The sequence below is a fragment of the Lepidochelys kempii genome, chromosome 1, assembly GCF_965140285.1.
Source record: "Lepidochelys kempii isolate rLepKem1 chromosome 1, rLepKem1.hap1, whole genome shotgun sequence".
NCBI lineage: Eukaryota > Metazoa > Chordata > Testudines > Cheloniidae > Lepidochelys > Lepidochelys kempii.
In genome coordinates this window covers 29574191-29599947 of record NC_136380.1, presented here as the reverse complement: position 1 = coordinate 29599947, position 25757 = coordinate 29574191, and the positions used below count along the sequence as shown (strand labels likewise).

Below are 25757 nucleotides of genomic sequence, written 5' to 3'. Positions count from 1 at the left end.
CTTGTTGCTGCCAACTCTGACGGGCAGAAGGGTTACAATAGTTAACAAATGTGGAAGGCAAAAAATGATAGACAAGAGTGAAGCGTGACTGGCTGTTAGGTTTCATTTCGTTTCTTTCTTTCTTTTTTTTTTTGGTAAGAGATCTGAATGTTTCCCTTAGGGTTAAAATTCTTCTTTAAGGTGTCAGCTGTCTAGTTCCTGCTAAACAGATGGCCCGCTCACAACCGCTTCAGAAGGTTATAACACATCACAGATTAAATCCCCAAGAAATGCTTCTGAAGTGGCCTTCCAGCACCTCCACCAAGCAGAAAATTACAGGCCTCCTGGGCCTAATTCCTTCTGCTTGTTACCACCATATCCATCCATCTTTTGGCTCATCCCTGGGGCTCTCTCCTCTTTCTGCTCTGCTGGACAGGGAATGGTCTCCAGACTTGTGGCCCCCCTCCAGCAGCATCCTACCCATACCCAGTTCCTGCTGTCATCACCAGCAATGAGTCTCTGTCCCCTGCGCCTTCTGTCTTGGCTGGGAGAGGGGAAAGGCCGGTGGTCTCCAGCAATGTGTTCATTCCACCCTCACCTCTTAGCAACTTGATGGCGGCTGTTTATCACCCCCATGGGCCGAGTTAATCTCTTGACAGAAGGCCTTTGGTATCAAAGGATGGTGAAGCACTGGAATGCGTTACCTAGGGAGGTGGTGGAATCTCCATCCTTAGAGGTTTTTAAGGCCCGGCTTGACAGAGCCCTGGCTGGGATGATTTAGTGGGTGTTGGTCCTGCTTTGAGCAGGGGGTTGGACTAGATGACCTCCTGGGGTCCCTTCCAACGCTGATATTCTAGGATTCTATGAAAGGCATCAGGGATGAATGGGGTCCCATCTCCCCTCCTCCTGCCTTTCTTCCTGGTCTGCCCTACACAGAAACTGTGACTTTGGGCAGAGGCTGGTCTGGCTCCAGCACTGCAATGGTCCCAACCCACCCTGCGACCACTGCTTCCGAAGCATCATTATTTCCCCCGTCCTGTCCTCCCCCTGCACTGCTGGCCAGGGGGTGAGAAAGGAGGGGGGCCTCTTGCTCTCTCAGGCCTCCCCCCCACCCCGCTTAGCCGCAACCTCCCTCCGCTCAATCTCTGCTGCTGCGGCGGCAGCCCCTTGCCTCGGGCATCGCCTCCGCCGGGCGGGGAGCGGGAGGGGCTGCTCTCCAGCCTGGATCTCCGTCCATCCTCCTCAGGGCCGGGATGGAGGGGCTCACCCCCGGCCCCCTCTCCCGGGGGCTGGCCGAGGGCACTGGGCAGGCGGCCCGGCGGGAGGGAGCGGGGAGGCTGCGGGGTGGGATGGTCCCAGCCCCCTAGCGGCGGCCCGGCTCGGGGGGCGTCTCTCCTCCCCTTCCCCGCCGGCGGGGCTGCTGGGCCGGGCCGAGTCGGGCCAGGCCGGTTCTTCCCCCGCCCCCTCGCGCTGCACGCCGGGCGGACATGGCAGCCGCCCGCCCCCACCGCAGCCGCCCTGCCGCAGCCCGCGGGCAGCCAGCCGGCCCCGGGCCCCGAGCCTGAGCGGCCGCCGGCGGCGCCCGCCCCTCCCCACGCCCCGCTCGCCCCTCCCCACGCCCCGCTCGCCGCCCGCGATGGAGAAGAGCTCCAGCTGCGAGAGCCTGGGCTCCAGGCCGGCTGCAGCCCGCCAGCCCAGCGTGGACTCGCTCTCCAGGTACCCCGGCTCCCCCGCCAGCCGCCGCCCGCGGGAGCGGGGCCGGGCCCTGGCTTTGGAGCTGCCGCCCGCGGGGCCTGCGTGGCCCCGCGAAGGAAGCCGCCCCCCCTCCCCCGGGGTTGTCTCTGGGGGAGCCTTTGCTGAGCAAACCCTGTAATGATCCCCCTCTCCCCCGCTAGATGACAGGCAGGGGGCTGGCTGGGGATATTCCGCCCCTGCTTCGCTTGTGGGCGCCCGGTCTCCAGCGGTCACATCCCTGCACCGGGGGCTGCTTCATTTGGGCTGAAGTTTCTTGGGAGGTGGGGGTGGAAATCAGGTTTCTGGGTCCGTTGGTGATCTGGGGTGGTCCCCCGTAAACAGCCCTTAAGGGAGGATTTGCGTCCAGTGATTGATGGGTCTTAAAAAAACCAACCACTTCAAATAAACCCTCTGCCAACAAAGCAAAGTAACAGTGGATAAAAGCGATGGAACTGGTGCAAGTTTTTACCCAGCAGGGGAAAAGGGATTGAGGTCCCATGTAGGGCAGGGCTCCGTGATTTGACATTTGTCCTTGGAGGTGGGTTGAAGCATTCGGCCTGGATTGATGGCTCACACTGAAGCTGAAATTGAGGATCAGGCATAGCACATATATTTTTAATGTAGTGATTTGCAGTTGAATGTGTGTTGATTTAAAAAAAAAAGGACAAAGAAAAAGAAAATCCCCTCGTAATAAGTTGGAAAACTTCCAGTTTTTTGTGATTGCTTCATGTTTTGTAAAGGCTTTTTGAAAATGCGTAATTTTCACTTGTTTTAAAACATAACTTTTGTTTGAAAATCAGTAAGACCTCTACGAATATTGTGTAATTATACGATTCAGCACTTAAAAATCTGTGTGGTTAATCCATTGGATCCCATAAGAAGTGATTGTGTATGTTTTTGTGTTTACAAAATTGTACTCATATTGTATAGTTCTCAGTAATGATGCTTCTGGGATATGTTGATAGCGGTGTTTGACCATTTATATTGTAGCAGTTCCTAACTTTTGAGTACTTGACTTTGTATCCTTAATAATTTGCTTGCAGTGTTGTAGCTGTGTTGGTCCCAGGATATTAGTGAGGCAAGGTGGGTGAGGTAATATCTTTTATTGGATCAACTTCACTGGAACTTCATTCCATCTTTTATTGGAAGTTGGTCCAATAAAAGATATTACCTCACCCACCTTGTCTCTGTAACAACTTTAATAATCTTTTATTATTGTTTCTGTATAATTTCCTAGGTTTTCAAAAAAGCAAGTAGAAATTCTGTTTTTTTTCTATCATGTGGCATCATATTTACACTTATAGGGATCATCAGCAAGGTTGGAACCTTTAGATTCTCCCACAAGGACCCCTTCCACTTGAACTAACTGAGTTACTGATAGAACTAGTAGGTTGTCATCCTCTATTGTGGACCAGCACTAAAAGGGAGTGGGACACTTTGCCAGTGGGTTTTACAGATGTTTGCTGACATCAGAGGAATGGTGAGACTCAGGAATCTTGGGTGCCATTCCAGGCTCTGGAGGGGAGCGTAAGTCTCATCTTGCTGGAGTCTCCAGTCCACCCAATCTTGTTTCCCAGCCATTTCCAGTTCCCTCCTCCCAGGTCCTCATTTGCTCTCTCTTCCCCGCCCTGGCTTGAAGTCAACCCCCTTGCTGAATCACAGAGCTTCCCCCTCCCCTCTGGCTCCTTGTCAAATTAGTCTCTCCTCTTCCCTACTGGTTCTCAGTCCCCTTGCCCAGCCAGTCCCAGTTCTCCGGCTCCTCATCTAATCTCATTTCCTGCCTCCCCCCAGCTCCCAGTGTACCCCTTAGTTTTTCTTCTTGGATCCCAGTCACCCAACTCCCAGTTTCTCTCCACACCCTGGCAGCCTCCAGTGCCAGTTTTGGGCTCCCTGTCTCACTTTACACCCCTTTCCACTCCCACAGGTCCAGCTCTTGTCCCCTCTTCATTAAAATCAAGACGCTTTCTCCTCCACGCTGATCATTGAGGGTATATCTACACTTTTGAGCTGGGAGTTTGATTTCCACCTTAAGGAGGCATTCCAGCCCTAGGTCTGGTGAATTAGATGAAGATTTCTAACCATCAGAGGAGTGAAGTTCTGGAACACACTCCCAAGGGGAGCAGTGGGGGCAAAAAAACCTAACTTTTTTCAAGACTGAGCTTGTTAAGTTTATGGAGAGGATGGGATAACATGACTGCCTACAATGGCATGAAGCTCAGGTGTGGCTGCTAGCAGCAAATCTAATGGTCGGTGATGGGATGCTAGATGGGGAGGGCTCTGAGTTACTACAGCAAATTCTTTCTCTGTTGTCTGGCAGATAGGTCTTGCCCACATGCTCAGTATATGGCATGGCAGTTTATGGGGATGGTGTGGGAGTACAGTGTACTGTGCAGGTGCCATAATTAGTTTTATAAATCTGGCTTTCTTATTTAATAGTAATAATCCCTTTCAGAATACAGATACAATTCAATCAAAATTCACAACTCTTACCTATGAAAACACGAAAACTTGTTGGGTTATAGGAGCATGAATATCCATTTTAAATTAAATTAGAAAAACTGGAAAGGTGAAAGATGACCTGACAGACATGATGCATTTATACCCCACCCTGACATAATTTTATCGTACAGCTTTCTTAGATCTGATTGCAAAGTTAGGTCAGTTGTGTAAGCCTGTAAGTACATAAGATGTGTTTCTGGAAACACATGTGCCTACCCTAGAACTCACATAAGTAAAGGTACTTGAACGAGAAAGTGCTATCAGGATGATACTGTAGTCTTTTGGGAGTTAGTTTTTCCTTTGTAGTGAAGTATGTGGGATATGTCAGCAATGGTATTTGACGTTCTATGTACTTTAAAATGGAAGGATGGTCTAGTGCAGGGGTGGGGAAACTTTTTGGGCCGAGGGCCACATCTGGGTGGGGAAATTGTATGAAGGGCTGGGGCAGAGGGTTGGGGTGTGGGAGGGGGTGCGGTGTGCAGGAACGGGCTCAGGGCAAGGGATTGGGGCAGAGGAGGGGTGTGGGGTGTATGAGGAGGCTCAGGGAGGGGGGTTGGGGTGCAGGAGGGGGCTCAGGGCAGGGGGTTGGGGTGTGGAGTGCAGGAGGGGGTTCAGGGCAGGGGGTTGGGGTGCAGGAGGGGTGCGGGGTGCGGCACGGGGCTCGGCAGGGGGTTGGGGTGCAGGAGGGATGTGGCAGGGGGCTCAGGGAAGAGGGTTGGGGTGAAGGAAGGGTGCGGCAGGGGACTCAGGGCAGGGGGTTGGGGTGCAGGAGAGGTATGGGGTGTGGCAGGGGACTCAGGGAAGGGAATTGGGGTGAAGGAGGGCGTCGGGTGCAGGCAGGGAGCTTAGGGCAGGGAGTTGGGGTGCGGGGTGCAGGAGGGGTTTGGGCTTCGGCCCGGTGCCGCTTACCTAAAGCGGCTCTGGGGTGGCAGCGGCACGCACCGGGGCCAGGGCAGGCAGGCAGAGAGCTGCTGCGCTGCTTCGGGAAGAGGTCGGAACCACGTCCCCGCGTGGCGCCTGGGGGCACAGGGCTCTGTGCCCTGCCCTTGCCACGCCTCCAGGTACCTCCCCCGAAGTGCCCATTGGCCGCAGTTCCTGGTTCCCGGCCAATGGGAGCTGTGGGGGGCGGTGCCTGGAGCCAAGGACAATGTAGGGAACCCTCTGCCCCCTTCCCCCTTATTTTCTAAAAATGGGGATATTAAAACTTCGTATCTCACAGGAGGGTTTGTAGGATAAATGCATTAAAGATTGTGAAGTGCTTTGATATCTACTAATGAAAAGCACCTTGTAAGAGCTAGGTGATATTATTATTAATAGAACCTGTTATGTGTGCATTTCATGCAGCTTTTACTCCAGTGAGTAACCTGCAGAAATAACTCTTCATGGGGATAAACAAAATCTGTTGCCTATTTTCTACCACAAACTAGAAAAACATTTAAGAACCAGTTTGCTTTCTGTTGCACAAGGAAAGACGAGCATGGCCATAAAAATTTATTCCCTTTTGCAGTGTGTGAGGTTGAATCTTTGTCAACAGCACAGATAAGGAGTTAGTGATTTTTCTCTTTGTTATGGAGGAGTCTTTCTCCTGTGTCTTCTCCCATGATGATATGTCACTGAATTTGGCTGCAAAGTGTGGGCCATTAATGGTGATTTGGACTCTCGATGGCTCCCATTAGCCAGGACAAGTGACTGTAGATGGCTCTGTTTTGCTTGTAAGTCTTCCTGTATAAGTGTGTGCTGGCAAGTGGGTAATGGAGTCTTACAGTGACGTGATCAGGTCACCTGAACTGGAATCCATCTCTAACCTGGTGCTTTTCCATTGAGAAGGAGGGGTGGGGACTCAGAGAGGGACAAAGAATTCCCACCTTGTGCCAAAGATATATAAGCAGATGAAACAGAACCAAGGGGGCTGCAATCATGAGAAATCCCCTAGCTACCCCCTGGAACAAGGGTTGTACCAGGGGAAAGGATTGTTCCCAGACTAGGAAGGCATCCAGTCTGTGATAGAAGCTTATTGAAACATCTCTGAGGGTGAGGTTTTCATTTGTAATCACTTTCTTACAGTAGGTTTAGACTGGCATGTTTTATTTTATTTTGCTTGGTAATTCGCTTTGTTCTGTCCGTTATTACTTGGAACCACTTAAATTCTACTTTTTGTATTTAATAAAATCACTTTTTACTTATTAATTAACCCAGAGTATGTATTAATACTTGTGGGGGCGTGGGGTGGCAAACAGCTGTGCATATCTCTCTATCGGTGTTATAGAGGGTGAGCAATTTATGAGTTTACCCTGTATAAGCTGTGTACAGGGTAAAATGGATTTAGGGTTTGGACCCCATTGGGAACTGGGCATCTGGGTGTTGGAGACAGGAGCACTTCTTAAGCTGTTTTCAGTTAAGCCTGCAGCTTTCAGGGGATGTAGTTCAGACCTGGGTCTGGGTTTGCAGCAGGCTAGTGGGTCTGGCTCAAACCAGGCAGGGCACTGAAGTCCTAAGCTGGCAGGGAAAGCGGGCTCAGGGTAGTCAAAGCACATCAGTTGGCAGTTCCCAAAGGGGTTTCTGTGACGCAACCCGTCACAATCACACAGTATTTTTAAAAGGTATTTGGAATAGATCTCCAGCTCTGGGATCTGTTGTTGTGCCAGATGGATGGGGGTGAGACTAGCAACTAGTGGGGGGAAGGAAGTGTTCAACTATCTCCCACCAAAGAGCATTCATGTGCCTTGGGGAATCATACCAGCTAGCAACCTCCACCAATTCCTTTATTCTAGAGCTGTGTATCTACAGAGTTCAAGTTATTCTTTGCCTTGCTTCTGAGAATTGATACTTTAAATTCTTAGCTCTTTCATTTTGGTGGTTCTGCTTTCTTTTCATGTCGATCTGTTTTACTACTACTTCATGTAAGCTAGCTTAACTGCAAAAGGAAATAACTTTAGAACTCGGAACATCTCATTTTTGTGGATGTTGTCTTGAACTGTAAAGACTGGATAGTTTGCATTTAGCCTTTTTAAAAAAAATCCTGATTCCTTCTATAAGTCCATTTTGTTGTAATGAAAGGCCTTTGAGGCACAGTCCAAAAATGTTGGATGGCCTACCACAGGTGGAAAGATTTATTGCTCACTCAAGAACCCTAGTCATTTTAATGGTGAGGAAATGTATATATCTGCTGCGAAAGTTAGGTCTCATGCTCCCAGCAGTGTCTTAGCTCACCACGGAATGTCTTCAGGGCCCTGGAATCTGTAGTTTACAGTGACCTTGTATCTGAAGTTTTGACTTCAGAATTACTTGATGACTTTAACTCAGAAATAAACAGAATTTGGCTTAACCATTGTTAAAACAAACTGTTTCTAAAATTAAGAGAGAAAGCCCTACTCTTCCCCCCCCCCCAGCCTCCTTCTAGTCTGGGTCCAGCATTCACTCTCACCCCCTGTAGTTACTGTCCTTTGTTCCAGTTTCTTTCAGGTATCGTTGGGGGTGGAGAGGCTATCTCCTTAGCCAGCTGAGGACCAAATGAAGGGGTCTCTCAGGGGTTTAAACAGACTTTATCTTGTGGGTGGAGACCCCCTCCTCTCTCCTATGCAAAGTCCAGCTCCAAGATGGAGTTTTGGAGTCACATGGGCGAGTCACATGTCCATGCATGACGCAGTTTTTACAGGCAGCAGCCATTGTCCACGTGCTATGTTGAACGTCCTCATGTAGACTTCTTATATGGATTGGAGCCTTCCAAGATCCATTGTGTGTTAAGTGCTTCTTGACTGGACACTTAAGTTGCAAATTCCTTTCTAAAGAAGCTGACCAAATGCTTTACTAAGGCTACTTAAAAATCAAGCAAGTACACAGCCAATATTCATAACTTTGAATACAAAAATGATACATGCATAGAAATAGGATTAATAGATTTAGTAGATCGTAACTTTTACAGAGAGAGGTTATATGGCATATGTAGCATAAAATATATTCCAGTTATGTCATATATATATTCATAAGTATATTTCCATAAAGCCTTATGGGGTGCACTATCACATAATTAATATTCTAACCCTATTTTATGAAGAATACAAATAGTTCTAACAGCTGTACTTTAGCTCAGGGGTTCCTAAAGTGGGGATTGCAACCTCTGGAGAGTCACAATCATTCTCCCTTTTCTTCCCTTTCTTAAAATAATTATACTACTTACTCTTATGGTTGCATTGATAACTTTGATAACATGAATTGAGCATAAACAGATGCAGTGATGCCTGCCTTAATCTGCAGACTGGCTGAAACAATAGCTGTAAATGGTGTTAAGGGCCCTGTTCATCTTGATTATGGCCCTGTGGACACCTACTCTGACGGCAACTTAAGGTCCTATTTGAAGCATTCTTCCCCGAGGACGAGGCTGACATTGGAAGGAGATGAATTTGTAATCCCTTGGGGGCTTTCTCTCTGAATTTTAGACACCAAAACCACATTGCTGCCAGATGTGTCACATTGGTGGATTGAGTTGCCTTGTGATGACTCATTGAAGTTACAATTTGAAACTGAAGATTTTTTTGCCGGTTTTGGTGGTCAGTGAAGCACAAATATCCATCACTTTTTTCATAGGCTGTGAGAATGCTTCTTTCTTTTGATTCCTCATATATATGTGAGGCAGGATTTTCAAGAATGGGTGCCATTAGAAATAAGTACAGTCGGTGGCTGGGTGTTGAGAATGAGCTACTTTTGTGTCTGAGAAACTTCACTCTGTGTCTAGAACCAGTTAACAACTCCAGACAGGCTCCTCCATTCTTATTAATCATTAATGTTAATATGTGAAAGACAAATTATTACACTTAATTGAAACAAATATATTTGGGTGCAAATTTGTACACCTGTACATTTTTGTGTATGTTGCTAACATAATGAATGGATTATAAAGTCTTATAATTCGTTTGTATCATAGGGAAAGTCCATTATCAGGGGCTGAGGATTTGGGGAGGGAACTGTGAAAATACTGGTAGCCTAAAAGGGGGTGACAGTTTTGAAAAGTTTGGGAATCACTGACACTCATACAGTTGACACTCATCTGTTTCTTTAGTTCTTGTATTATAATTAGCACGGGGAGAGAGAATCTCTGCCCTTGAGAGATTGGGGCTAGCTTTTTAAAGATATTTTTGCAGATGTGCCAGCTAGGTGCCTAGTGGGTTTTTCAGAGGTGCCTAGGTGCCTGACTGCCATTGATTTAGACACCGAACCACCTTTAAAAATGTGGCCCTTGGAGTCTAAATAGACAAGGTAGACAGAGGGTGGGAAGAGGAAACAGTGTCACACAGAGATGAAGTGACTTGCCCAAGGACACACAGCTAGTTAGGGGTAAAGGTAGGATTGAAATGCCGGTCCCTGACTCCCAGTCCTATTTGCTTGACTGTGCTGCCTTCTTTAGAGGTGGATGCTTGTGTTTTGTTTAATAATATGTTTGTTTGACAATTTTCTTAACTACAGATGATTTACAATTAAAAAAATAATTATCCAGCCTTCTTATACTTCAGAATTACCTTTTTTATTGTCAAACTACATAATTTGCTGCTACTTCCTGGCCCTATAGACCCTGGAGACCCTTGGCTGCTCTCACAATTCGCCTCAGCATTTTGTTGTTAAGGGCATATGATGGTAATTCATAAGAAGAACTCTTGGGTTTTGGTCAACATTATCCCTCCATTTTCTGTTTAGTCAGACACAAGGCTGGACACCATAAGGGTGTCTGTCGTCCATCATCTCAAGTATATGTCCTGCTCACAGAAGTAGTAGCTTACATCATTTCCTCCCTTTAAATTATTGTCCTGTTAGCTGTGCTCCTTTAATTAAGTATAACTTTTACTTCTGCTGTTTTCTTATCATTGTCCTTCTTTTCTAATTCATTTATAGCTTCTGTACAAAGACAGGAACTGATTCTGAAAAATAAGGAAAAGCCGAACACACACTCTCAGCCTAATCAACAGGATCTGTAAGCTCCTGGCTTCTCCTTCATGATCCTTTTTCTCTTGACCTACTTTCCTGCTATTTGTTCAGTGCTTATAGTATGTCTGGTGCTGTATAAAGAGACATGAAAAAGATTTTGTGGTGGTGATGGGTAGTAAGCTGAACATAAGTGCCCACTGCAACACTCTGGCCAAAAGAGCTAATGTAGTACTTGGATGCATAAATAGGAGAATCTCAAGTAGGAGTAGGTGGTTTAGGAAGAGCACAGGAAGTGAGAGGGGAAGTGGGAATAAATGAAATGAGGAATCCTATTAGCTGTTTCACTCCCAATAATCAGTAGTGCATTTTAAGACAGTTAAAAGTGAAGGGTGGATCTGTTTTTAACTGCTGTAACGATCACTACAGTTCTGCAAGCGTTGGTTTAAAAAATTCAACAAGACCCAGAAAAAAATTCAGTGGAATTTTTGATGTTCATGTTTCTCCTTTTGTCTACTGTCTCTATTTTCTTTTGACAGATAGTTTTTAGTTATCTAGCCATGTAATGGTGGGACTTTCTCCTACCTTTCTCTAGTCTTTTACACTCCATTAATTCTTTTCCATTCCTTTCCAACCTCCCACCTACCTTATGGAGCAAAAGAGCTAGTGGTTCTCTAATCCACCCCCCCAGATGCAGTAAATAACATTTGAAGTGCTGTTCTAGTCAATAAAGTGACTATGTAAAAATGTCACCATTTTACAGATCTCTGTATACTGAGTCATCTGTTGACTTTGATGAGAAAAATAAATCCTCATTCCTTTTTATACTTGTTAGTCCTGTAGAGCCAACACAGCTGAGAGAGGGGGAGCTGGATTCTACTCCATCTTGTGGCTCATAAACAGACTTCTTTATTGTGTTTTAGTCAGTTACACTTGTGCAAACCAATTGAAGACAAATAGAGGTTCCCCAGGTGGTGTTGAGCACATAAGTTAAAGCCAATGTGCTCAACAGATGTAATTGAACTCTTCTTACTAGAGATGATTTGCGAGATAGAAAGAACCTTGCTTGACCCTTGTCATAAATATAAAGGGAAGGGTAAACCCCTTTGAAATCCCTCCTGGCCAGGGGAAAGCTCCTCTCACCTGTAAAGGGTTAAGAAGCTAAAGGTAACCTCGCTGGCACCTGACCAAAATGACCAATGAGGAGACAAGATACTTTCAAAAGCTGGGAGGAGGGAGAAAAACAAAGGGTCTGTGTCTGTCTGTAGTCGTCTTGGCCAGGGACAGAACAGGAATGGAGTCTTAGAACTTTTAGTAAGTAATCTAGCTAGGTATGTGTTAGATTATGATTTCTTTAAATGGCTGAGAAAAGAATTGTGCTGAATAGAATAACTATTTCTGTCTGTGTATCTTTTTTGTAACTTAAGGTTTTGCCTAGAGGGGTTCTCTATGTTTTTGAATCTAATTACCCTGTAAGATATCTACCATCCTGATTTTACAGGGGGGATTTCTTTATTTCTATTTACTTCTATTTTTTATTAAAAGTCTTCTTGTAAAACATTGAATGCTTTTTCATTGCTCTCAGATCCAAGGGTTTGGGTCTGTGGTCACCTATGCAAATTGGTGAGGCTTTTTATCCAACATTTCCCAGGAAAGGGGGGGTGCAAGTGTTGGGAGGATTGTTCATTGTTCTTAAGATCCAAGGGTCTGGGTCTGTAGTCACCTAGGCAAATTGGTGAGGCTTTTTACCAAACCTTGTCCAGGAAGTGGGGTGCAAGGTTTTGGGAAGTATTTTGGGGGGAAGGACGCGTCCAAACAGCTCTTCCCCAGTAACCAGTATTAGTTTGGTGGTGGTAGCGGCCAGTCCAAGGATAACGGGTGTAATATTTTGTACCTTGGGGAAGTTTTGACCTAAGCTGGATAAGCTTAGGAGGTTTTTCATGCAGGTCCCCACATCTGTACCCTAGAGTTCAGAGTGGGGGAGGAACCTTGACAACCCTCATGTTGTGTTAGCCGGGTTGACAGTTGAAGAAATGCAAACAAACCCAAAGGTCATCTTTTTATTTGTAAACTGAACACATTTGATCCAGAACTTCTGCAATGTCTTTTTAACAAAGTCACTCTTCAGAGTAAGCTGAGATTTGAAATTCAGGCTCTCCTTATAATTGAAAACAGGAGTCCCACAGCTTTTTTGAGAAGGAAGGATCTCAGCTCCTTGGACAGCTGTTGTGTCCCCCATTACTGGGAGCACCTTACATCAATGTATAGAAGCTCAAAGGCCCCAATCCTCAAAGGTATTTAGGTTCTTCACTTCCATTGACTTCAGTGCAAGGTAGGAACCTAAATACCTCTGTGGATTTGGGCCACCGTAACTATGTAAGTATAAGCTTTATTGGAGATGTATCCCCAGAGCACCTCACTAACCTCTGAAAGTTGTGGCCCAGCATGCAATGGGCTGTGTAAAACCTCAGAAGAATTTTCTGAGGAGGGAGCCCCACGATGGGAGGGGCAGGCAGTCTCTTCTGTGGTTGTTCCAAAGCCCCAATCAGGAATTTGGAGGGGATGTCCCCAGAACAGTGTGATGCTGGATGAGCCCTTCATGGGAGGGGGAAAATGTAGTAGTTTCCTGCTGGATGCCATAACTTATGAGCTAATATCTGCTGTCAAGCAGCTGATCAGCTGTGACCCATTACTTATGTGATTACATCAGAATGGCCATATTGGGTCAGACCAAAGGTCCATCTAGCCCAGTATCCTGTCTTCCGACAGTGGCCACTGCCAGTTGTCAGAGGGAATGAACAGAACAGGTAATCAAGTGATCCATCCCGTGTTGCCTATTCCCACCTTCAGGGTAGGGACAGCATTAGCAACATCAATATAGCTTCTGGTGATCTGATGGGGGCAGGATCATAACCATCTTCTCCCTTGGTTGTGATAGGACAGTTACACTCCAGTGCGGTAGGTGGATGTATTTCTAGGTTAATATGTTCTGATTCCAGACCGTGACTCCAAGTGGTCTCAAGCAAGGAAAACCCTTGCTACATTGCTAAAGAAATTACCTCCACTCAGCAGAAGAGGTGCCCTGGCCTTAGATTTTTTCTCTCCTCTTTTAGGCGGGGAAGAACTATTTAAGTACCTTTATTTTTCTTATTTAGGTAGCTCAGGAAAAATGAGTAGTTATTTTCTTTAGCAGAATAAATGCTTTTCTAGGTGGGGCAAACATGACTTCCATGATTTATGGATGCAACAGCCTTAACTTTTAGGCGAGCAATCTTGCAAGATTATCCCCAGTATATAGATGTGACAATTGATATATGGAGAGGTTGGGGACTCACCTTTTCAAAAGCGTTTTCTCATTTTGGATGTCTCCATTTTTGGGTGCCTACCTTGAGAGAGACGGAACCAAATTTTCCAAACACCATTTAGACACCTTCAGAAGTGGCCAGTATGTCGAGTGCTAAACTCTTTTGAAATCCTGATCATGCATCACAATGGGAGCTGCTGGCTGCTGAGCTCTTTTTAAAAAATCTTTATTTAGGTACCTCTGGGAGTTGGGCTTTTTTAGAAATCTGGTCCCAGTTGTGGGTGCTGAACACTTGGAAATCTGGACTATGGGGTCTGATTTTCAGAAATGCTGAGCACCCACATCTTCAGTAGATATTGATTTACCGAGGGACACGTAACAGTTCAGTGGCTGACCTGGGATTAGAAAGTAGGCTTCTGATCCCTATTCCAGGCTTCATCTGCAGTCAGAGCACACTGCATCTCAACATCTGACTGCTAGAGAATATCTAGGTATCCTGTTGGAGGATTTCTACCAGATAATAGGTGACTCTCCAAATGGGGGTGTATTTACGTGCTGTATTCAAAAGTACATTTTCTTCTTTCTTTTAATTAATCCCAGTCTGGAATTACAAATGTCAATGATTAGTCATTTGCTGGTATTTTTAGTTACTAACTTTTTAATGAAAGATAAACAGCATGTTTAACAGGGCAAGTTATTTTCTTACGCGAGTGTTTAAAACTAGAGAAAGGAATGCAACAGGATAAGGACTGAGTTATGGTAGGTATATAGACTTACTGTTAAATCGTGTGTACAGCGTCTAGCATAATAGGGTCCTGTTCCATGACTGGAACTCCTAGGTAATACTGCGCTACAAATAAGAAGTTATTTTATCTGTTCAACCTATTTGGACGATCTTCCTTTGGTTTCCTACCAACAAGTACAAAGTCTTCTGGTCTTTTTCTTGATCCAGTTCATGCAAGTTTTGTTGCCCTAATTATTACTTGGTAAAGATTTAAGATCATCAATTAGTTTCAGTTTCTGATTTTTTTTTTTTTTTCCTTGCATGCACTGGGCTGTTCTAACGTGTTGACTAATAAGGTCCCCTAATAAACTGTTCTCTGGGGAATCACTAGAATACATCAGCATTTTGGCCATGGCTTCATCCCTATCCCTGCTCTTCAGAGAAACCTGTGCAAAATAGTACAATCTCTCTCTCTCTCTTTTTTTTTTAAATAGGCTGTGTTTGTTTTCTTGACTCTGAAATACTACCTCCACTTTCTTTTCCCAAGGGGAACCTTGATTCAGAGTTCAGTACTGCCCTCTGCTGTGTTGCATCTTTGGAAAGCACCCAGTACTTATAGATTTTCTCACCCTTACAGTACCTTCCCCCCACCATCTTTTAGCAATGGCCTGCTGTGTGAGACAGGACTGAACTGAGTAAACTCTTAGCAGGCACTGTTGTCTGAGTTGACAGTACGTACGAGGACTGTAATTTGGGTTACATACCCAGTCTATGTTTTTGAACCTCCACCCTTAAAATGTAAAGTGAAGTTTTAGTGATTAGAAATGGGACCAAACTGGAAACCCTATAAACAGAAAACCTCATTGTGGGAAACAGGCCCAACTTAGGTTTCCCTACACTGACACAACAGTGTGCCTCCTTCTTTACTGGGGTGGCAGGGAGAATTATCTGGCCCCCTCATCATAATATCCGAGCACCTTACCATCTTTAATATATTTATCCTCACAAAATCCCTGTGAGGTTGGGACCATTATTCCCATTTACACATAGGCAACAGTGGCACAGAGAGACAAAGGCCCAGTTTCTGAAAGGTATTTACGTGTCTAACACCCATTGATTTCAATGAGAATTAGGCACCCAAATAACTTTGGGGCTGGACTTTAGGGCCTAAATCCTAATGACTTTCAGTGAGACCTAGGCTCCTAAGTGCCTAAGTGACTTTTCAAAATGGGCATTATGTGTCTAAATCACCTGGGTCACACAACGCTAGGCAACTCCTAAATACCTTTACAAATCTGGGTCTGAGTGTCTTGCCTGAGGTCACACAGGAAGTTTGTGGCAAAGCAGGGAATTGAACCTGGGTGTCCCAAGTACTAGGAGAGTGCCTTAACCATCCAACGATCCTTCTCGCCCTTCCTTCTTGGGAATGGCGATTCATTTGCCCTGCCCATCGTTCACTGTTATCGCTACTAAGTTTGCAACCAAAATTATCAGTGATGCAGGCACTGGTCCAGTTCCTTGTGGATCAAGATCGGCTGAGTCACTTCACATGGGTTATCCATCTGCTTTCAGATAGTAAGAAATTTTGATCCCTCCTGACATGGGCTGTATTTCAACCGATGATGCAGAGGTAAAATGTGGTGTATTCCCAGTACTTGTCTAAAATCTTTTGGATAAGAATATTATTTTGGCTTTTCCTTTTCAGCTGAGTACCAGCCTGGAGCATGTTACTAGGCGGATTCCTCTTTTTGTTTCTCTCATGGATACAGATCATGATGTTGTCGGTCTTCCACATGATGTTTTTGATTTGGGCCTAGGTCACTTGTATTCTTCTGTTTTTACCTTCTGGGCTGTTTGACTCAGGAAAGGGTGATACTGAGGGTTGCTTGTTGTTGTTAATTATGTGCTGCTTTTCAGTTAGGCTTTGGGTGTTGGCTTTCTATCCTTGGAACCTTGCTAATATTTCAGACAATCAGCCTGTTGTTTAGCAAGTGCTGCAGGCCTTTTGTGAATTTTGGTTAAAAAAATAATAATAAAAGAATGACTAATTGAGCATGAGCAGTGCTGGTGAGACTAGTCCATTGTGTAACTATTGAGAGCAAAATTTGCATTCCTAGAAAAGCTTGTTCACGGTCAAAATATAGGGCACTCCCTTTATTGCTCATGGGAAAACATGTACTATATATTCAGCTCAGGATGCTACTTAAAAGGATCAACTTTATAGAAAGTGACATTTTCTTTGCTTGGAACACTGAAGTCAGATTGAAACCCTGGTTTGCTTGGCAACAGAAGTGAATCTTTCTTATTCAGGCAAGTATCGCGGGGGCTATTTTAAGTCTGTCACAAACATGCACAATGATTTGTGTGCTGAAATGGCTTCTTTTAAGATTGTTTAGCACTCTGACATGGCCAAATCTTTTGAAGGGGAAGGTTACAGTCCTATGTTATATAACTGTCTGCCTCTTCTGAGTGCCAGAGGGCACCCGCCAATTGGCTCTTTCTTATTTCAAAAATATATTTGTCTGTGGCTTTTTTTCCTGAGATGTGTAAGTCAAGCAGAAGATAAAGTAGGTGTCTGACAATCTTCAGAGAAATCATGACTTCTAGGTAACTCTGAAATGTAGTCAGTTGTATACTGAGTACATGTACAGTATAAATACAGTATGCTGAGCTTTTGTATGTGTACGTTTTATATAAAAGTATAATAGATTAAGTTGCTGTCTGTATGTGCATTCTGTTGTAGGTAGGATAATCTGTTTTTCTGGTCCATTTTGCTGTGAAGATTCAAGTCTGACTCATCGATGAATGGGAGATAATGCTTCCTTTGTCCATCTTCTCTTTTTAGACCAGTGTTTCTCAAATGCGGCCACCAGGGGCTTTTCTTGCGGCCACAGCCTCCAGGGCAGTGATTAGGGGGGTGGGGTGGATGCAAAGCAGCGGCCCCTTCCCAGGGGCCAGCAGGAGTGGTTGGGCCGTGTCTCCCTTTGGAGGGACACAAGCTGGAGGAACAGGCAGCCAGTGAGTTCCGCACCTTCCCAGGCGGGCAGTGGGATTGGGCTTCAGCCCTCGGGTGGCAGGCTCCAGCCACGGGGCTTCGGGCTCCATTCCCTGGTTGTGTGGTGACGGGCTCTGGTCCTAAGCTCATTCCCCCATCACCTCTGCCCCCCACTGCCTCCCCCAGTGCCCCATCACCCTTGGCCCCTGCTGCCTCTGTACCTACCTCTCCATCCAAGGCTTAATTTGTCCCTGGGCTTGCCGGGGCTGAGTAAGTCTGTTGTAAAAAGTGATATTTGTATGTTTGTTAATATCACTTTTCATAGCACACTTAGTAGCTAGCAAGTCTTAAAAAAAAAAAAAGCAACCAAAAAAAGTAACATAAACAATAAGAAAAATGACAAGAATGATCAAAGCACCTTATTTGTGTTTGTATTCTGTTTAGGTCCAATAAAGAATAGAGACAACTGTACACTATTTTTATTATTGAATATGTAAAAAAACAAACAAACAAACAAAAACCCTACGTAGATAGATTACAATGATTTGGACATGTACCTGTGCAAATTTATTTGTTTTTCCTAAAGTTAATTAAGTATTTTAGGAAAAATTGTCACAGCCAGAGTTGGTGGCTGCACTCTGAGGCCACCAAAAAATTTGTTGTGAGAACCCCTGGTTTAGGCTGAGAGAGTTCTTCGGGGCCCAGACTGTCTGTTGTACTGTGTATGTACAGTGCATAGCACGGTGGGACCCGAATCTCAGTTTTGGCTTTTAGGTGTTCGGGTCATACAAATCAATTAAAATAGTAATCTTTAAATGTTGTAGTTTGGGATCCTATTCTGCAACCCTTACACACACACAAGCACTCTACTCCTGCCGATAGGCAAAGCAAGCATCTGTTTAAGTGCTTTGCAGAATTGTGCCATTAAGGGGCTACTGCGTAGTCACTGGGATCCTTGCGTGAATGAGGGTTTAGGCCCTTAGTGAGCTGCTAAATGGGAAACCTGGATTGAACAGCAAGGTGGACTTCTTGTCTTCAGGCCAGCACTGGCTGGGTGGAGCAGAGTAGAGATATCTCAGAGGACTGGGTTCTGTTCTGATATGACCCAAACTTTCTTCGGTATTTCTTTTTCCTTCTGTGAAGGAGAGAGAGGAGCAGGGAAGAGTGTTGACAGGGAAGTGTTGCTATCTTGGATGTTGAAAATGAGCAGGGAATGCTCAATAACTGTGTATGTTTATGCTTTAAAAGAAAGTACACGAGGTACTAGAAGGCCCGACTACAAAATTCAAACCAATTGGATGCCAGTTTTCTGGCATCTGGAATTTCTAAATTAAATTGTTTTTGCCACTAGTCATGATTAATTTGCAGTTTTCACCTTGCATTTTCAGGATTGCACATAAAGAGAAACTTTGAGAAAAACAGGAAGAGAGGAAATGGAAAGTATATTCTGCAGTGCTTCTCTCCTTTGTGACCTCTGCAGCTGAAACAGCCTAGCACGGTGCTGCATTTTATCACCTGTTTTCCATATCAGTTCAGTGGCTGCCAAAAGAAATAATACAGTTTGATACAGTGAAAATGTGTGAGCAGCTTATACCAATTAATATCTGAGCAGCTGGCACGCCTCTGCAAGCAAAAAGCAGCTACTTGTTGCAGCAGCAGGCAGGAACATTCATAAAGAAAGCATTGGAGAATCAGTCTGGTATCCTATGAGGTTATTTTGCTTACTTTCCGCATGAGAATGAGCCTGGCAGAGATTTTCAAGCTTGGGTACCAAATTTAGTCTCCTAACACGTTATTCAGTCACCCTAAATGAAAGTGGCCCTATTTTCAGAAGTGCTGACCACCCCCACCCATCCCATTATGTTTACTAGGAATTGCAGATGCTCCACACCTTTGAAAATCAGGTCAAACTTATATTTAGGAGCATAAATAAGGATTTAAGAGACTAATTTTAGGCACCCAAGTTTGAAAATTTTGGCCATTGTTTTTTCTTCCGGAGAGACAGAGGCATCTGTCCCTCTCTAGCCCTTCAGAGGCCGAACAAGTGTAGCAGAAAAATAAAGTTTTGGATGGTTTCTTTGGGAAACATCCCACCCCAAGCTGCCCAGGATTGGTTGAGGCTATTGATCTGCCACATGTATGCTTTTCTGTGTTTTTGTTGATCAAGAGGTGGAAACAATTAAGATGCTGCTTAGGAAATTACCACTATAGTAATTGCAAGTCCTGATAGCTGATTCGTCTTACACAGTTTCTCAGAGGGACAAAGTAGTGTTATGACTTTACTCTCGCCAAAAGTTGTGTCAGTGCTTGAGCTTCATATAAATCGATTAAAATTTGTTGCCACAACTTTATTTTCAAAACCAGTTACCTACGAGGAAAGGTTATGTTGTATACTTGGGATGTGAAAAAAACCCATAGGTTTTATTTTCACAGAAGAAACCTTTCTGGAATTTCCCTAGGATATCTGTTTCCTTTGGAGAAAAATCTAAATTTCAGACTATTTCAGTACTAGGTACTATATGGGGTGAAATTTCATTACTGCTTAAACAGTGTGGCAATCTGCATCGAGTTTAAATTTCTTTTTTTTGCCTTCAAGGTCCTTCATAATTAGACTAACTTCAGCTTCTATGCCCTTCCTTCCTTATCTGCTCTTATTCCTTATTGCATCATCTTCCCATCCTCACACTGCCAGATCGTCTGCTTCTTCCAAAATAGTATCAATGCTTTCTTCCACACATGGAATGCCCTTACTGAACGAGTCTGGAGGGCCCAAACCCCCTCCTCCGTCCAATCCCTTCTACAAGAATGTGAACTAATAACGGGCAAATAAATGGGCAAAGCAAATAACTGATGATACATTTTTTTAAAATCACTATATGTTTTATTTCTGTCCTTCACCCTTCCTATGCGGCTTGCTTTTTTAGATTATGAGCTCTTTGGAGCAGGGACTGCATATTATGTTTGGAAAGCATCTAGACTCTTGTGGGTAATCCTAGTAATGATCAGCACCCTACCAACAGCTGAGCCACTGAATTTAGTTCTCATTATAATTCCCTTATTAGTTGCATATATCTGCTCCCCATAGTCCAGGGCTCAATAATGAGGGTAAATATTAGAAGAGGGCATTGCTGACTCCATCCTCTGGACAAATCTTGGTCTAATTTATAGTTAGAAACCTGGCCTTTAGAAATGCGTTTAACTGTTCTGCCAATGTAAAATATAATTATCTGGATGAGGAGTATGACTGTACATCGGTGGTAGGCATACCCCCAAACTGATTGTGATTGCAGGGAAAAATTAGGATCAAAATAGCAAGAATACCCTGGAAAGTCATTCTTGGTCATTTCCCCAAAAGTGCCTTTGAATCACTGCAGGGATCTCTGTTCCCAGTTAATAGTGGTAGCAAAACAGGGACTAGGCAGAGCAGCTGGGTTTTGGAGCTTGGGGTGAGCACTAGTTAGGAGGTACTTGGGAGACTGAGGTGTGCATTCTAAAGGATCAGTAATATAATATTTAGCGCTTCCGAAGAACTCCAGGTATTTTGAAAACATCAGTGAATGTAGCTGCGCAGCATCCTTATGAAGGGTCAGAAATCGAATTATCCCCATTTCACACGTTTGTTTATATGGGGCCAGATCCTCACATGGTGACGTAGCCCCGTTGACTACAGTGGAACTGTGCTGATTTACACCTGCTGAGGTCTAGCTGTTAGAGTTCTCACACATACATGGCCATCCCATTTTTGGGGTGACCCTTCCAATTTTCAAAACCAGCAGTTACACAGAACCATTAAAATCCACAGCCACAAATCACCCCCATCCCATATTGCCATTATTCCCCAGGTAACAAATTCCTCCCTGACATCCTCATCTCAGCCCCTCCATAAATATCTGCAAAAATGGGTAGTTTCACAGTGGGTCTGGAAGGCTAGCAAATCCCTGGGAATGAAGGTTCATTGCAGAAGCTAAGGACCCTCATAGAGAATGCCCGGGCAGCAGCTCTCTCTGTTCCATATTAAGGAATCTCCACCTCGAGTGCCTCCACTGATTGTAACTGCAGTAGTGTGGAGCAAGAAGAGCCCCAGGGGGTCTGTTGGGTAGCCTAGACCCATGTCATTTAATGGTTCAAACAAACACCTTGAACTCAACCCAGAAGCCCACAGGCTGCCAGTGCAGCTCCTAGAACACTGGTATAATGTGCTCCCAGTGCAAAACACCACATAACAGGCAGGGCTGGATTTACACCTTATGCGCCACTAGGCACAGCATCTTCAGCATGTCCTTCCCCCTAACTACAGCTGACCTTGGTGTTTTCTGTAAAAAATTAAATGAAAAGAAGTATAAACACAGCCTCCCCGGGAAAGCACAAGACCCTCTGCCATGCATAGTGCTCCCCGCCTGAGCTGGGGCACAGCCCACCTGCCCCAGGCGAGACACAAGGCGGGGACTGTACCTCTCTACAAGGCAAATGGTCCCTGGGTGTCTTCCATCCCTTACACAGCACGGTGCAGCAGCCGTGCTCTGGCTGCGCCTGTGCAGGTGAATAGGGTGCTGGCCACACCCCTCCCTCTCTCTCCCCTGCATGGGGCAGAGGCAGGGGGCGGGCGAGATTGGGAAGGGGCTGGGATGCTCCCAGCACCTTAAGCAGCTTCCCCGATGGGCCGGGGCTCACAGCACCCCCAGGCAGGCTGACTCGGACACTCACCCTGCTCCAGTCCCACATGCTGGGCAGCCATCAACCCGTGCCAGGAACCTGGCTGCCTGCAGGGGAGCTGTATGTATTAACTTTTAGGCGCCCCTAGGCACATGCTTACTGTACCTAATTGGAAATCCGGCCCTGATAACCGGCAGTCTGCCATGTTCCAGCCTAAGCTTCTGAATAGGCCCAAGCAGAGTGCCGTACAGTGGTCTAATCTCAGGGTGGCAAAGGCTTTGATATGTTGGAGAGACGACAACGCAGAGAGGTTAAATGATTCGTCCAAATCACACAGAAGACCTGTGGCAGACCTAAGAACAGATCTCAGTTCTTCTCATTCCTGGTCTGTGTGTTAGCTGCAAAACTATCTTTTCCTTCAAGGAGTATTAGGTCACATGGCTTCAGTTTCTTTTCACATTGGCAATAGAAGAACTCCAGGTTAGCTAAACCACTGAAGGTAATAAATGTGGTGTGTAAAGGGACATCAGGTTAATTAGTTTGCTCAGCGGAGCCATGTCAACCCAAACCTGACAGATACTGATAGGAGGAAGAATGTCTTGAGCCAACTGAGTTTAAATTCTTTGTTAGGTCAGTGTTTGTTCCTTAGTTTCATTTCAGTTCAGTATTAATGATGAGGAGAATAGAGGCACTGAGCCAAACACATGCAACCTATGTATACTCTTCAGAGCTGCCTAATCCAGCTATGTCATGAGTGTTGTTTCCTGTGTATGCAGGGTAGGTTTTTCAAAAGTGCTCATGTTGGCCTAGCTCTGCTGTTACTGATGTCGGCAGTGTTAGGCCAACGATGGACTGGCACTTTTGAAAATTTCACTTCGAATGTGCATTTCACTTTCTGCATTAAAAACCATTTGGGACTAAGCATGATGAACAAATACGAAAATGCACTTACAAACTCAACTGAATGTCTACTGCCTTATCCCTTAGGTAGTCATTTTTCCCTGTGCAAAATGAGTCTAAAACTCTACCAGCCAGATTGGTAGCATTTTACTTACAAAATGCAAGGCAGTGGAGAATCTGGCCTCTACAATGTAGGTCTGGACTCAAATGCAAGGAACTGAAGAAAGGAGAACAAGAAGTGATATTAATGATGAGGACTTTTGCATGTAAGTGACACTTTATGGGTTGACTCCCATTACTGAAATGTTGATGCTGATGGGGAGGAGTCTGTATTGGTGGTGGGAACGGAGAGTTAGAAGAGGTGGCATTGTGTGCCCAAGGTGCAAACAGTGCCAGTGAGCTGATGTCTGTCTAAAGACCTGATCCTGTGAACCTTTACTCAGGATCTGTTCACACACAAAGTCGCACCAGATGAACTAACGGTATGATGATTATTTTTTTTAAGCCAAATTAGTTAAATCTTTGTAAATCCCTGGGTGGATACTTGCAAGGTGCAAGCCAAACTGATATAAACCAGGCTGAAACTGATTTAAGAGGGTCCATCAAGAGCTTTGCAGTGGTTTAACTAAACTGGTATAAGCAAATCAGTGCACGCTGTGTAGACAAGGCCTTGCACAAGTAAGGCCATGCCTAAGTGAGGGAGTGTTGTGGGGTTGGGCTTTACATTATTTTTTTTCCAGGACTTTATTTCATTTACCGTCTGTGAAGCACTGGATCTACAAGTGGTTCTATGATGATATCCAAAATACAGCATTGCCTTAGTGTGTATCCCAGAACTAAGTACACCTCTACTTCGATATAACATTATCCGATATAACATGAATTTGGATATAACGCGATAAAGTAAAAATGGTTTTCTGTCTCGTCTACAACATACAGTACTTTTATTCTGTTTAGTTCCAGTTTATACATTTAATGATTACCGCATACATATTCAGTATGTATGTTTTTACAAGCCTGCCTTGAATCAAAAGTGCATTTACAACATTTTTAAACTTTCACTCCGATCTTCATTGCATAAAAAACAGACTTGTCTGCAAGTCTTAATTAAACTTACAACGTTGACAGTTTAAATCCGTTGATAGTTTAAAACCATTGAAAGTTTAAATTCGTTTTGCGGACAACAAAACCATGTGCAAGGTGGTAGCTATTTTTATCGGCCATTATAATAAAAACGGCCTCTGTATTTATAACCATGACTAATTTTTCAAAAAGGAGAGTTCAGTCTAACTTCATCATTGACTAACCTGCTGTCACCTTGCCAGTTTAAAGTTGTTACAAAACCATCCATGGTCTGCTTTTAAAATATGGCTTGTATTCAATTACATACATACAGTACATTGTCTGTATAATGTGCATGTATCAAAGTGGTGGAACGAATGTGCAACAATGAGAAGGCAGGGGTAAACATATGTTGCCTGCCCATGGTCCCATTAGGCATTCTCATCTCTCCCACCTATTTTAATCTTGTTTCTAAATTGTGTGCAGTATAGATTAAGCTTAAGTTGTCTCACTAGTTGTATTTTGGAAACGTAACTCTGCGCTGACATTTTCTAAACAATTAAAAAAATTGTTAGCATTAATATTAAAATACCATTGACGTGATGGCAAGTAGTTCACAGCCACAGAAAAGAAAGGCATGGACAGTCAAAGAAAAAGTGGAAGCTTTGGACAGACTGAAATCAGGAATGAGCCAAGCGAAGCTCTCAAAAGAACTAGGAGTGTTTGGAATCAACATTAAGAGGGTGGATCAAAGATGAGGAAAAATTACGATCAATGCTAGTTTAACTGGATGAAAGTGAAGGCCTGGAAAGGAAGTGCCTAAAAACTGTCCAGGATAACCAACTAAATAGAGCTGTATTTACGTGGTTTACCCAAGAACGCTCCGATGGCATGCCAATTTCCAGTGACATTACAAGGAAACAAGCGGAGAAATTGAAGAAGGATCTTGATTTTAGATGCTTGGGCAAGGATGCTTCTGCACATCAGGGTAACGAATTTAAAGCTAGCAGTGGATGGCTTAATCGTTTTTAAAAATGTCATGGCATTCGGCAAGTCACAATTTCAGGAGAGACTCGCTCAGCAGATATAAAAGCTTGCGACGAATACCTGCTAAAGTTACGAGAGATTATCATCAAGGGTGACTATGCTCCAGAGCAAATCTATAACGCAGATGAAACCAGCTTATGTTACCGTATGCTGCCGGATAGAACACTTGCTTCTAGGACCAAAGAACAAAAGGCCGAAGGTTTTAAGGTGATAAAAGAGAGAGTGAATACTTTTCTGCGTGAATAAAACTTAAACCTCTGTGCATAGGCAAATCCAAGTCACCTAGGGTTCTCCACCATAAGAACATGGATTCTCTTTCATTCATTTATCGCCATTCAAAAAGTGCCTGGATGACATTGGATATTTTCAAGGAATGGTTTAATAAATATTTTGTACCAGCTGTCCAGAACCACCTACGCAGACAAAACCTGGAGCCAAAGGCATTGCTCCTACTTGACACCTGTCCCGCCCACCCCCCAGTTGAGACCTTAACCAGCAAAGACGGGAAGATAAAGGTGAGCTACCTTCCTAAGAACACAATGTCCAAAATACAGCCCCTTGATCAAGGCATTATATCCACATTTAAAAGGAACTGTTGTAAAGCCTTAGTAAAGAAAATTGTTGAGGACAACAGTAGCATAACGGATGTAATCAAGAAATTGAATTTGCTGGATGTATTTAACTTAGGCGAGACAGCCTAGCTAGGAATCACTCTCTCAGTGATAGAGAAATGTTGGCATCGTGGTCTCAAAAGTGCTGAAAGCAATGACAACCAAGATGAGGAAGAAGACAAAGATGAGAACAACTTTGAAGGTTTTACAGAAGAAGAGACCATGGAGGCAGAACGAGTCTACAGGGAATTTATGGCTCAAAGTGGGATTTGTCAAGAGTGGATGGAGGTGGATGTTATGTGTCCAACCTATGAACGACTTACAGATGTAGATATA

At 44.4% G+C, this 25757-nt stretch overlaps 1 protein-coding gene across 7 annotated transcripts in view; it reads left to right on the top strand.

Annotated features, from left to right (window-relative positions):
* The first annotated feature begins 1503 nt into the window (after positions 1–1503).
* Positions 1504–25757, top strand: part of MTMR2 (myotubularin related protein 2) — an 81412-nt gene continuing 57158 nt past the window's right edge. The window contains exons 1-2 of one of the 7 annotated variants that reach the window (XM_073337802.2): positions 1571–1695; positions 10096–10174. Coding sequence is in view for 4 of the 7 variants with exons in the window: in XM_073337782.2 (XP_073193883.1) it covers positions 1616–1695 (80 nt within the window). In the remaining 3 variants the exon portion in view is untranslated. Of the gene's footprint in view, positions 1696–10095; positions 10175–16369; positions 16464–22797; positions 22968–25757 lie in introns of those variants that run through there. The other 6 variants (XM_073337782.2, XM_073337772.2, XM_073337741.2 and 3 more) reach the window with 6 other exon arrangements.